Raw genomic sequence first — 14,372 nt, 5'->3', positions numbered from 1 at the left:
AAACTAAATAAATATAAAATGATAAATAATAATATATTATAAAAAATAAAAATAAAAATAAAAATAAAAATAATTATATTAAATCAAAATAAAATAATATTTTCCTTATGTTTTTAACCTTGACTACCAATACTTTTTATCATTCTCAAAATTCATTAAAAAAAATCTTTATTTTGTTTTTAACACGGTGGTTTCTACTGTAATCTTGTGCTGACTGATGACTGATGATTAGCTCTTCAGTATGTACGATTAATTTGATTTCGAGAGGACGAGGGAAGTAACGGATGTGTGGTGCAAATATTTGGCAACGTCTATAGAGCCACGAAAATGCACTTCCTTACGAAGGAGAGGACCTGGATTTTTTTTTTTTTTTGAAAAGTTGGAAAAAACAATGTAAAGGAAGTGCATTTTCGTGGCTGTATAGCCACGGGCCAAATATTCGGCTATTTAGCCGCTGCCATAAAGCATTGGTCTTTACAAGGGTTTTTTTAGTGTTTTTTGAGGTTTCTAGGAAGTGAACAGTTGTCCGAGTTCCGGTAGCAAAGATTCCTGTCTTTTGCAGAAATGGGTGTAGGTTTAACTGCTGCAGCGGAGGAAGATGGGCAGCTCCGTTTAGACACAGAGAACGGTGAAGAAATCAGACATGTCCAGTCACAAGTGGCCATTGTGCTGGGGAATCGAAACCCCGAGCAGCCTGGGACACTCTACATCACCACCAAGTATGAATAATATTTGCGCACTGTTCATTCTTTCTCTATTCCCGTTCTCTGTTTGTTTTACTGTTCTGATAAATTCTACCTGTTTAAGCAACATGGTGTGAGGATATCAATGTTTCGTTAAATTTGGGTAGCCATGGGCTATAGGTTCCTTTAAACTCATCCAAGGCTTGGTACTGGTCTTGTTAGTAGTGCTTTGCCACCCCAAAATGTAGTTGTGGTACAGTAATCGAAATAATTTCATCTTTCTTGTTAGTTTGTTTCAAATTTCCATGGAGCAGCTAAGACTCAGAGTCTAGGACCTTCCCTAGGCTGCTGGGTCCCTCTAGAACTGAACTACTAGCCTTCTTTAGTCCTTATTCCTTAAATAAGTTATAAACTATAATGAATCCAGAATAGCTCGGTATCAAGCCAAGTCGGTTCGGTTCGCGGAGGTACCATATATTCGACAAACCGCACATAGAGTTGCATGGTGGTAGTACTTATCACTATACTTTCCTTTCTGGATGGATGAAACGTGGTATCCAGATTTGAATTTTTTGTTTAAGTCTTCACCGTATACGATTGCCTGTTGAGGTAAGCCGCTCCCCGCATTACATTGACATATTGCTGATTATTATCGTCATTGTTGGACGGCGACCAGATTTTTATGCAGCATGTTAATAACTATTATGCTGTCGTTGTGTGTTGGGGTGCCCTGAACATGTCTGTGAAACAACACGTACAGTAGATATAGAGAGGCACTTTGCCATGGAAAACCAGGCGAGATATTCTGGTCTTGGAGACTGCCTTTATATCAGAACAATTTGTAAAGTTAGTATAAGAAGTGCGCGGGAGTCGTCAAAAGGATAACAAGTGGTATTAAACATGATAAGAAAGAAATAGGGTCTTGAGTTTCCTTTCAGGTCCTTTCCGCTTACAGTTTGGTAAGCATGTTTCCAATCATCTACATGGAGTGTCCTTCGTTATGGCCATGTTATCTCAGGAGAAATGTTAATGGTCCCATTGATACTATTAAAACCATGGGTAAAATAGAGGAATTCTTTAGTTTGTTTGTGATGATATCTCCATTCTCGAAATAGAGAAATTCTAGGTCATTTCAGAAGTCGCAGGGCTTATGATTTATTTTCATCTTTTCTGGCAGGAGGTTGATTTGGCTGAACGATGAGAACAAACAACATGGATACGGTGTTGATTTCCTGTCAATTTCTTTACATGCTGTTTCCCGAGATCCTGAGGCATACCCAGTTCCTTGTATCTATGCACAGGTATGAATTTTGAATATTTAAAATAGTATTTATATATACATTCATTTTATTGTTTTCTTTGCTGTGAGCCTGCAGTTTTGGTTATTATGAAGAGAGATCTGGTTATATTCCTTAATGGGAATATCTTTTATCTCATAAATCTCGACTACTAAACAGTAATGATACACATTCCTGTCACAAATGAAATGCAGATGGAATATATCCTAAACCAACCCAAATCATGTCATATCAAGACAGGGTCAATTATATTCAAAACAATTTTCAACTGCAATGCATTGTCTCCCCTTGGCAAAGGATAGACCTGAGATCAACTGCAATGCATTGTGTCTCCCCTTGACAAAGGATAGACCTGAAATCAACTGCAATGGATTGTGTCTCCCCTTGACAAAGGATATCCCTCTAAGGGCAGTGATAGGTTAGAGAAGCCTTATCAAACATAGGAAGGCCCTTCCAATCTGCTCAGAACTAAATGACAGCACTTCGACACAAGAATGCCAGTTAATAGGGACTCGAGAATGCTGAGAAAGCCTCCAGAGTCTCCAGATGATGCTGTTGAAGCTGATTGGCTGCCATCTTGCACTGGCACAGCTAGCTAGTTTTTCAAAAATCCCTTCTCCAACTCAAACTGCATTTGAAACACATGCTATTGTCTTTACGAGTGCCAGTGCTTCAGAAAGTGTGGTTTGCAATCCTCAAATCTCACCCATTAAACCGTTGGCACAAACCTCAAAGCAACCCACTCTTGTCTCAAATCTCACCCATAAAACCATTGGCACAAAGCTCAAAGCAACCCACTCTTGTATGGCCTGCCTGGCAGGGTTGCTTTCTTGTAGAAATTTCAAAGTCACTATAAACCATTGAAATGTATGGAAATTAGTCATCCAGCTGAAGGAAGTGCATGGAAACAATACCCAGAAGCAAACAAGCAATATCCTAGAACATATGATCTAATGTCACCTTCCTAATTTACCCTAGAATTCACCTCAAATCACAGTCATAACAGTTTAGGGTTAGGGTATACCAAATAAATGCTTTCTTTGTGCCGATCTGTAACTTGAGATTTTGAATTGACCACATAAACACAAAACCTACATGCAATTGATATACACACACATACATCTAATAATTTAAATATTATTTCTAAATTGATCAAGGAAACATTATTCCTAATTATGCAATACTTAAATTATATGTGAATTCCAATCATAGACAATGTGGGTAAGGAAACATAGTAGGGTGCCCTAAGATCGTGTTTCTCCCTTCACATATCCACCACCATTCCTCTATGAGTGGGGTTACTTATGATTCACCACTTGTTCCTCGATTATGGGTTGGGAGGGTACTTGCAATAGAGTGCTCTTAGTAATTCTCCCTCATCACAATGCAATAGGGTGCCCTCTTAGTTGTTCAACCTCATCTCAATCATGATGTAGTACGGTGCCCTTAGCTGTTCCTAAATTAATTACAGTGTAGTAGGGTGCTCTCATAGTTGTTCTCTCTTAACTGCCACTACAATATGGAGCCCTCTACAAATGATTTGGTAAATATTGGATGATTATGTACTAAGATCATATTATTTTTATAGAGATTAGAAAAGAGATGTTTCTAAAAAGAAACATACAAATAATAGAAAGAATCTAGTATACAATATCTAGAAGTGACCATTCAAAATAGAAATAATTTGACTTAGGAGATATTATTTTAATACCCTCCCGTAATGGTCAACTTATCAATGATACCATGTTGTCTTCTAAATTTGACAATCTTCTTTGAAAGTAGGGACTTGGTGAGAATATCAGCTGTTAGGTAAGCTATAGGATTAAACTGCAAATCCATGGATCTATCTTCGACTAGCTGGCATATTGAATAATAATGAATGTCAATATTCTTAGTGTGCTCATGAAAGATTGAATGTATGGCAAGTTTGAGGATCCCTTGATTGTTACAAAAGAGGGGCAAAGGGCCTATTTGAGACATATGGATGTCAGACAGCATCCTATTAGGCCAAACTTCCTCACAACCCTCTTTGACTGTTCCTTGTTATTTAGTCTCTGTTGAGGAAAGAGATACAACTTGCTGCTTCAGATTGGTCCAAGTGATACCACCTTTGCCTAAATTGAAGATCTAATCGAAAGTAAACTATTTGTCTCCTACAGAGCCTCCTTAATTCGAGTTTGTGTAACTGATGAGTCGGGTATCTTTGGTTTGTCCATAGGGGCTACCAAAATCAGGAGTGCCCTTGATATAGCGTAGGAAGTGCTTGAGTATAGGTCAATGATCTAAAGTGGAACTTACTACAAAACTGAGATCAGGTGTAGTGGTGATGAGATATATCAAATTGCCCACTAGTTGTTTGAACGTTGATTCATTCTCAACAAGAGTTCCAAAAGTGGCTGATAACTTTAGACCAAACTCCATAGTTGTAGATTCTAGTTGCAAGATTGAATTAGCTATTAGAGTACTGCTTGCACGGATTGATTACGGCGGCCTTCTAATAGTAGGGGATTGGCAAGATCAAATCAGCTATTTACTATGTAATAGATAAGGTTGAGCGCTCTCCCAGCTCGCCCATGTGAAGCGGGTCCTTTGCATGCGGAGTCCGTGCATACTTAGACTGAGAGATGAAGATGCCATGTGATTGTTGCCAAACTTCGATATCTAGGTAGTGGTGGAGAAGTCCAAAGTCGATCACATCAAAAGACTGCCATAGATTCTATTTGATTCCCTAATAAACTAATGATTTAAAGCTGCCAATGATAATCATATCATCAACATATATAACTGAAATGATGATATCATTGCCAATAGTCTTGATGTACAATTTTGAGTTAGAGCTCCTTTGTAAACCCTGATCTATGAGGTACTCATCAATTTTTGTGTACCATGCCCAAGGAGCTTGTTTGAGGTCGAAGAGTTCTTTTACCAATTTGAGTACTTGGTATTCTTTATTGGCAACCTTGAATCCAATAGGTTGCATTATGTACACTTCCTGCAACTCACCATTCTGGAAAGCACTCTTAAGTCCATTTGAAGGACCTTCTATTTACACACAACTGCCATGGTGATAACTAATCTGATGGTGCTCATCTTTGCAATGGGAGTAAAGGTCTCTCCACAATCAATTCCTTCCTATTGAGAGGAGCCTTTGGCAACAACCTTTTACTTATTTGAACCACCATCAACTTTGTATTCGACTTTGTAGACCCATTTGTAGCCCATGGGTTTCTTTTCTAAAGGAAGATTTCATAGAACCAAGTGTTATATTTCAACGGGTTGTGATGCTTAGTCTGGATAACTTCTTCCCACTCAGGTATCCTTTTTGCCTTTGTGTATGTGAGGTTCATTTACACTGTAATTGTTGGCCATGGGAGCAAACTTTAGGGAGTTCGAAGGTTTGCTATCCTTCTGAGCAATTCTACCCTCGATGAGCTCATCATGAAGATCACCAATTGTGTTAGCCCATCATTTATGCCAGATAGTAGAAGTATTAACACCAAAAGCAAGAGGTTCAGTGTGATCATAATCATTCAATGTGATCATCATCACGTTCAATGTGATCATCATCATCAAACAAAAGATCGAATGAAACTTGAGCAAAATTAGGTGGGGTTGCATGTCTGGGTCAGCCTGCAAGAGAAGAAACTAGTTGAAAGGAAAGAATAGGAACAATTGGAGCCTTCATAGTTGAAGCCCTCCCATTCATGGACCTAATGGGAGGCGGAGAATCAAGTCTTGAGTCTTGAGGAACGAATCTTCTGAAATTATAATTGGAGGAGAGAGCTAAAATGACCCCCATTCTTCGTCAATGAAAACATCACGACTAAAGATGAGATGATTTGTCTCAATGTCAACTAGGCGGTAGGCGTTGTGATTATCACTGTAGCCAATTAGTACGAGTTTCTGGCTCTTGGCATCTAACTTGATGCGTTTAACATAAGGGATATACACTAATGCAATGAAGTCAAAAACTTTGAGATGACTTATTTTGGGTTTACAACCTGATCAAGCCTCTTCTAGAGTTTGCTTCTTGACAACCATTATAGGGAAGCAGTTAAGAAGATAGATGACAGTGTGGACAGTTTTAACCCAAAATCTCTTTGCAACATGTTTGTATTCAAGCATGGACCATGCCATTTCGGTAATCGTGCAATTTTAGTGCTCAAGAACATCGTTTTGTTGAACGGGTGTAGGGTAATTGGAGCTTTATGCTATGTTGATGACAAAAACGGGAGAAGGCAGAGGAACACAACTCTCTCCCATTGTCAGTTCTAAGAGTAATAATATGTCAACCAAACTCTTCTTCTACAAATGATTTGAACTCTTAGAAATACTTTGAACACCTCTAACTCTTGGCAAAAGAAATTCATCCATATATTACTACTGAAATCATCAACGGAAATTAATTTTAATGGATCTAGTAATAGAGGCAATAGCCTTAGGTCCACAAACATCAACATTGACCAATTGTAATACCTTAGAATCTCTCTAGAAGTTGCCATCTGGAAAAAGGAGTGTGATATTGCTTTCAAGCATGACATGCTCCACAAACTCCAAGATTTTGGGTTTGAACCTTTGGTAGTCCAATGACAAGATCTTTCGGAACAAGTTGAGAATGATAGTGCGCATTCAAGTGCCCATGCTGATGCCAAAGTGTACTAATAAAGAAGCGATGGGCTGCCATGGTAAGTTCTCAAGAATCCCTAGAGTCAACAAGCCTGAAAAGACCATGATCTTCAACACCAACAACAATTGTGGACTGAGTTTCTTGATCAATGATATTGCACTGATGAGAACTGAAGCCAAGGGGAATGTACTAGAATCTGTCTAAGATTGAGTTCCATTCCTGGAACATAGTACACCAAGGAAAATTAGTTTCCTTCCTCTAGATTGAATCTGGATATTGCCACTTCTAGCAACAATGCACTCTTTCGCTCCTCCAAAAACAACTGAATTTGAGAATGGCTGAAAATTTGTGAACCAATCCCTGCGATGAGTGGTGGGAGACACTTGAATCAATTTACTAGGCAGAGGATTTTACATGATCTGCAAGTCTTTTAGCCATGAATGCGTAAAAGACAAATTTACTTGGCTCAGTGTGCTCTACAACATATACTTGAGGCTGTGAACTAGATTGCTTGGCTTGAGCAACCAAGCATTTCCAGCACTCCAATTTCATATGACCAAATCTATGGTAGTAGTCGCATTGAACATTTTTCTTCTTTGGGCCTTTGATGACTGAGCAAAAAGATTCAGCTGAGAAGACTGGGAGAACTAATATTCTGTGGATTTAGTTGAGAAGGCTTTGGTGTTTGAAGATGAGTTGGTACCATTGCCAAATTGTTGTTCCAATAATCTTTCTATAGAAGCATTATACAAAGATTGGAAAACAGAACATCAGAATGGGTGGAAGCAATGCATAAGGTTTTAACAATTTGCTCATAGGAAGATGAAAAACTCTTTAGGGTGATCACCACCATGTCTTCTTTTTCTTCCATTTTGTGTCTAATGGCTTCCAATTGATCTCGAATATTCTTGATTTTATTGAAATGATCTTGCAGGGAGCATGTTGTTCAGGGAGAACATGCTTTTGTTATTTGATTTTTCATGCAAATCTTTTAGATGGCTCTGAGTGGGAGCTGATAATCAGTGACCAAAAGTTTGATGAGGATAACAACTTCTTGATTTTGCTCATTAAATTTATCCTTTTCTTTGCCTTCATCCGTAGGACGAGTAGTGATGCCCAAAACAATTTTGTTAAGGCACCTGCAAAAATTGTCATCATGGGCTGCTTCCAAGTAATTGCAATTTTAGCCATTGAATTCTTGCCTGCCTTGCAAAACGTTTTTGTTCAAAGATGCCATAGCACACTTTTTGAGGCACCAAAAATTAGAAGCCTAGATGGCTAATCACACAAATGTGAATGTGTTGATTACAGAGGCAGGTACAAACACATAGTATAATATGAATCTGCTGCGATAAACTTTGAGGCACAAAAAATGAGACACCTAGAAAAATCTGAAGACAACCCAATTGAGGTCTTGAAAAACCTTCCAAGACTTTATAAACAAAGTAATTTTTTTGGCTGGCACAAAATCTAAGGCATAGAAAACGAGACACCACATAAAATTGAAGACAACCTAGTTGAGATCTCAGAAAATCCATAAGGAATGCATAGTTGAAATCTGAAATGGATGAAGAAACTAGAGGTTTTGAAAAAAACCCTATATGGTTGGGTTGAAGGTCAAATATATTGAAAGAATGTCAAAAACAATATGTAGAAAACGAAGCCACCAACAGATATCTGTTTCCACAGTCGACACTAAACCTTCAAGCAACCAAAAACGACCTAAATCATTAAATCTTCTTGCAGAAAGTAGACCCGTTGAGAACAAAAGATGTCTCAAAATAATATTGAGCCATTTTTCTTGAGTTCAAAGCAACTTGTAAAGGGTCGTGAGAAGACAAAGAGGTTATCACGGGCCTTCAGAATTGTTGTTGTTTGGTAAAGACACAATAGGAAGATGTCATAGGTTGTAGAAATGTCGTGAGAGAACAAAAAATGCAAAAAAATGCTGTTTTTTAACAGATACCACTATGACGTGATTGTAGAAGGGTCAGTGAGTAGAACAATGGCCCACAAGTTTAAGGAAATTCCGCCATTCCTATAAAAAAATGACCATGAAAATGGTCCAAAACCTGCAACTTGTGGATGAATAAGTAGAGACGAGGAGAATAATGAACGTGGGTAGGTACAAATTCCCCTAAAACTGACCCATGAAACTCCTTAAAGATATTCTTTTGAAAAGTTCACTAACAAATTTCCAATGGAAGTGGTTTTCCAAACAAAAGTTAATTCAAAAAATATAAAAATCCCACTTTGATGCTATATTAGACAAATGATTTGGTAAAATATTGTATAATTATTTACTAAGAATGAATTGTTCTCATAGAGATTACAAAAGAGATGTTTCTAAAAAGAATATACATATTGTTGGTGTAAATAAATATTACTAATTACATTTAACTTAAGTTTACTTAGTATAGTGCATTTGCATATTAGTTGTCATGTAGACACATAGGAGTTTGCATTTCATTTTAGCACATGGTGTTGGAGAAATCCACTTGAGGTGGACTTAGTTATCATCTCATACGTCTTTTTGTGTGATATCCACCTTTAGCTCTCTCATCACATTATCATCCTTTCGTTGTTGCATATGCTGTATATATCTTGTTGTACAACGGAAGATGATCCATCACTAGTGGACATGTGATTACACCTTGGGTGATTGATAAGTTATCTCATGCATATCTCCTAGTTATCATGCATTGCCTATATATTTTAGACACACCTACTTTGTATCATTGATTGGGCATCCATTATTAATTAATCAAATATTGAATTAATCATTTGATCGTATCGTTTTCTCTCTTATTTGTGCTATCAATTGAACTTGTAGATCTTGATATTTTCATTCGTTCCCTTAGACAAATTCTTACACAAATAATAGAAAAAAATCTATTATACAAGATATTTACAATATCTAGAATTGACCATTAAAAATAGAAATAGTCTAACTTACGGGATATTATCTTAATACCTTAAATGAAATTCCCATTTCCTTGTGAATGAGTATTGCAAGATTCTAATCATGTTTTTCATATTGACTAACATCAAACAGAGGCAGACATAGATAATATTAATCTTGCTGTGCTAAGCAGTCATAATCAACACTGCATTATTAACCATAGAATCTATAATTATAACTATGCTATATATAAGGAGCTCATACCAGATTATTTTCTGAAATGCTGGCCCTGGCACTGGATATTCGATCTGCTGAAGGCTCTTGTTTCTGATTTATCGCTTGCTTTATTCTTTGTATTTGATGCCTTGCAATCAATGAAAGTCTTTCCTCTTTTTAATACTACTATGTATCTCAGATTGCTGGAAAGTGATCTTTCTGTATCTTTTTAAAAAAAAATTTCCATCCTTTTTGATCATTGTGAGGAATTGATGCCCTTATAGCTTCAATTTGCAAAGGTCACATCTCTCCATGATAACTGCTGCTTAAATAATAATGTTTTGAAGTTTCTGATTACCTTTCCTGATTGCTAACAGATTCCTACCTCTCAATAAACAGGTCGCACACTTTGCATGAATGAAACATTGCAATTGATAGTCATTGGCTTGGACTAATCTTTTGGTTTGAAACTATATCATATCTACCTTATATTTGTCATATGTATTATTGCGGACTTCCATTAGACAAACGAATTATATCATTACCATAACGATTTTGTGAGTTACTTGTCAAACTTCTTTAACACAGCCTTTTATTATCACTGCTAGATAAGATGATATCTGCTGCTTTAAGAGATCAAATATATCATATTTAAATCACACTGCTGATATCTTCGCTGTCATTTTAATATAGTTGCTTATCAATAAGGAAGTCTCCAATTATAAAAATCAGTGCTGCTTCTTATAGTTGCCATCATGATAATACAATCACTGCTGTATTTGACTAAGCATGTCTATCTATACATTGGACTTCATCTGCTGATTACTTTATTGCTGCTCAGTCGGCATAGGAAAGACATGCTTAGCTAAGAAGGGAAGGCGAACTCATGTATTCTTGAGATAATATTTAATCAACTTCTTTAGAAAATATACTCTGAATTTCTGATGGCTGCCAAAGTTTGAAAGCTTTACTAATGAATTGTTGGTAATCTCCTGATCTTTTTCTACATTCCTATTGGAATCGCTGTTATTGAACTGATGTTTTTCTTTGGTTCTGAAGCTGAATATGAATATGTGGCTGCCGCAGTAAATTGTAATTTCCCATTTAGTGTGATGCCTTAGTATATCTTATTTAGTGTCACTTAGTACACCGATTTTTTAATTTTAATTTTTTTATAATACTGTATATATATTATTTATTAGTATACCTTATTTCAAGAACGAGAAATCACATATGAACCAAAATGAGGGTCAAACTGTGGCTGGAAGTGGTACTGCCAGGTCTGGATATTCACCAGAAAGTATTATAAATGCATCAAAGCTTTGAATATCACGAATTACAATAAACCCCAAAGTCTAAATCAAAATACCATATTAATCTTCATCCTTGCAAACCTCCGAATCACAAAAAACTCAAGCAATCAAACACATTCTTTGAATGAAAACTCTAAACCAGAAAGATTTCAGAGGATTTTCATCCTCAACAATTGTGCAAGCTCCAAATCAAGAAATGAGAACCCAAATTACATGTATTGAAATCAGAGCTTGGTGGAAAGAATTAGGTCATTTCAAAATTTTGAATATTTTTTTCTCCCACAAAAAGGTATTTACAAAATATTTAATTTAAATATTAAAAAGTCTCTATAAATTAATTTTAATCACCTTACTGAAAATAAGCCAAGGCATTGAAAAGGAAACAAGTTCTCATTGAAGTAGAACTAAAGCTAAAGTTGTGTGAAATGCCTGAATCAATAGGATTGAAACTAGAAACTCGAGCTCTCCGTACAATAAAATGAGTCCCCTAGCCATCACGGAATAGCCTATGGGAACTTGGGAAAGCTAATGGTAAGCATTGCTAACTAGGTGTGAGAAGGGGACCTTACAGTCCTACCTCCCCAGAATTGCTTGTCCTCAAGCAATTGTAGGTCTGGATGCTATAATCTGATTACTGTACCAAGTAGCATTCTCCACTAGTAAGTTCTGCACTTTACCAAGCATTCCTTGATCGTTCTTTTCCTTTGAGTATGCCTCTTGAAATCAATCATTGCCCTTGAAATCAACACCATTTTGCCTTCCACATTATGTCCAAGTGCCTTTTTGAGGTATGATATGTGGAAAATGTAATGCACTTTGCTACCCGTGGGCAACTCAAGCTCATATGCCACCTTTCCAATCCTTTTGGAGATCCCAAACGACCAATAAAAACATGGCTTTAACTTCTCTAGCCCATTCTACCCAAAATATCACACACCATCAATGACATATGTTTTTTATGTAAGACTTATCATACCAATGAGATTTAGTATTTCCAATGTTCACCCTTTATTATATCATTCCAAACAAAGATAGGAAGAGTGGCACTATATTAGGACAAAGAAACCAAAATGCACACCCACAAAAAACACACGCAATATAAATTTCGATGGATTAAATTTACTATTCAGTAAAATGTGTGAGTTGAGACACATTATCCATAAGAGAAATACTCTACATGTGAATGAGACATGATATCACGCATCATCAAGGACACACATGTTTTTTATGTAAGACTTATCATACCAATGAGATTTAATATTTTCAATGTTCGCCCTTTATTATATCATTCCAAACAAAGATAGGAATAGTGGCACTATATTAGGACAAGGAAACCAAGATGCACACCCAAAAAGAACACACGTAATATAAATTTCAATGGAATAACTTTACTATGCATTAATATGTGTGAATTGAGAGTTTGAGACACATTGTCCATAAGAGAAATACTCTACATGTGAATGAGACATGATATCACGCACCATCAAGGACACATGTTTTTTATGTAAGACTTATCATACCAATGAGATTTAATATTTCCAATGTTCACCCTTTATTATATCATTCCAAACAAAGATAGGAATAGTGGCACTATATTAGGACAAAGAAACCAAAATGCACACCCAAAAAAAACACACGTAATATAAATTTCGATGGATTAAATTTACTATTCATTAATATGTGTGAGTTGAGACACATTATCCATAAGAGAAATACTCGACATGTGAACGAGACATGATTTTCACCCATAATACAACACTTAATTTGTGAATTGTGACCTACTTCACCAACAACACCCTTTTTGCAAATTGAGACATACTTAACATCTTCAAATGGATCAAGACATACGATACAATCACAATACATGACTAGGGAACATTTTCGCAAGCACCCCTTGCTCCAAGAAGCAAAATTGATGTCTAGTGCCTCTCAAGTAGTGTTTGATAGTTTGAGTTATCATGTGAGTGGCTAGTTCAAGATGAGGATGTGTCTCAATCCTTATATTTATTACACAGATAATTGGTAAAATATTGGAACAATTAATGAATGAACAAGATGTTCATTTATAGTGTATAAAAAGACAATTTTTTCATAATGAAACAATCATAAGAATTAGAAACATTCTAATATGTACAAGATTTACAATATCAACCATTAAATAAAAATAGAAATATATATATATATATATATATATAGAGAGAGAGAGAGAGAGAGAGAGAGAGAGAGAGAGAGAGCCTTTTTTAATGGTCAATCTATCTACTATCCCAAGTAGACCCATGAACTTAAACAAAGTAATCTAGAAGCAAGGACTTGGTAAGAAACTTTGCGATCTGGTCTGCTGTAGGAACATATTGAATCCACCGATCCATCTTCAACTAGTTGGGGGATGAAGTGACCATGAAGGTCAACATGCTTGGTTTGCTCATGGAAGATTGATTTTTTGGCAAGTTTGAGCACCCCTCGGTTGACGCAAAAGAGGGGCAAAGGGTCTGCTTGTGACATATGGATGTCTAAAAGCATCTTTTGAATCCAAAGCATGGTTGCTAATAAACGATGGTGCTCTGATTTACTAGATTCGAGCCAAGTAATATAGAAATGGAATAGGGTGAGAGTTGAATCCCACCAAAGTCGGGAATAGCCAAGTAGGGAAGATCTTCCACTTCGAAATGGCGAACACGCAAAATTCCAACAATAATTCATAGAACAAGAAAATAATCCAAAATCGCATGCCATAAATATCCTACCTGCCGATCATAAATACCCATTGGAGGAAAAGTCCCGAGGTGCACAACAAGTGCCGACACGACAACAAACACCTACAACCAAAAATAAAAGATGGGCCCATGATATACATAAACCAATCAAAACCCTAAATGCAACTTTTATTTTATTAATTTGGGCCCATATTTATTAATTAAAGTAATTAATTAAAGGTCCTCTCTTTTTCTATTATATAATTAAATTCTGGGACTAATTAATTAATTAATTAAATTTAATTATTACAATAAAATTTGGTTACATCACACAATGAACTAGATCTTGTGATTTTCTAGATGGCCTCTTTTGGCATGATACAGTTGCTAGAATACAGATCTATGCTCACAAAATAGTTGTTTCTTGTTGGATTTTTTGGTTCTTAGGAAAGTTGTTTTAAGTGCCCATTTTATTTCTGATAGTTTTGGCTCTGGTTTTTTATGCAGCATTTTTCTATTAAGATCCATATTATTTCATGCTAAGTTGTAACATTTTATCTTATTCTTTTTTATTTTGCTATATGTCTACTGTTAAATTCCTTCAAGATGCATATATACATGATTAAATAGATGCTTGAAT

At 36.1% G+C, this 14,372-nt stretch overlaps 1 protein-coding gene across 1 annotated transcript in view; it reads left to right on the top strand.

The window, feature by feature from the left end:
* The first annotated feature begins 476 nt into the window (after positions 1–476).
* LOC149554799 (chloride conductance regulatory protein ICln-like) overlaps positions 477–14,372 on the top strand; it is a 34,972-nt gene continuing 21,076 nt past the window's right edge. Inside the window, exons 1-2 of the mRNA XM_089828796.1 lie at positions 477–719; positions 1,861–1,984. Of these exons, the coding sequence (XP_089684922.1) occupies positions 565–719; positions 1,861–1,984 (279 nt within the window). The 5' untranslated portion in view covers positions 477–564. The remainder of the gene's footprint in view (positions 720–1,860; positions 1,985–14,372) is intronic.

This window comes from Cupressus sempervirens, chromosome 5, assembly GCF_028749045.1.
Source record: "Cupressus sempervirens isolate cs-2001-9-10 chromosome 5, ASM2874904v1, whole genome shotgun sequence".
Taxonomy (NCBI): Eukaryota; Viridiplantae; Streptophyta; class Pinopsida; order Cupressales; family Cupressaceae; genus Cupressus; species Cupressus sempervirens.
Note: the sequence above shows the minus strand (reverse complement) of the source record. Positions and strands in the feature narration are given on the sequence as shown.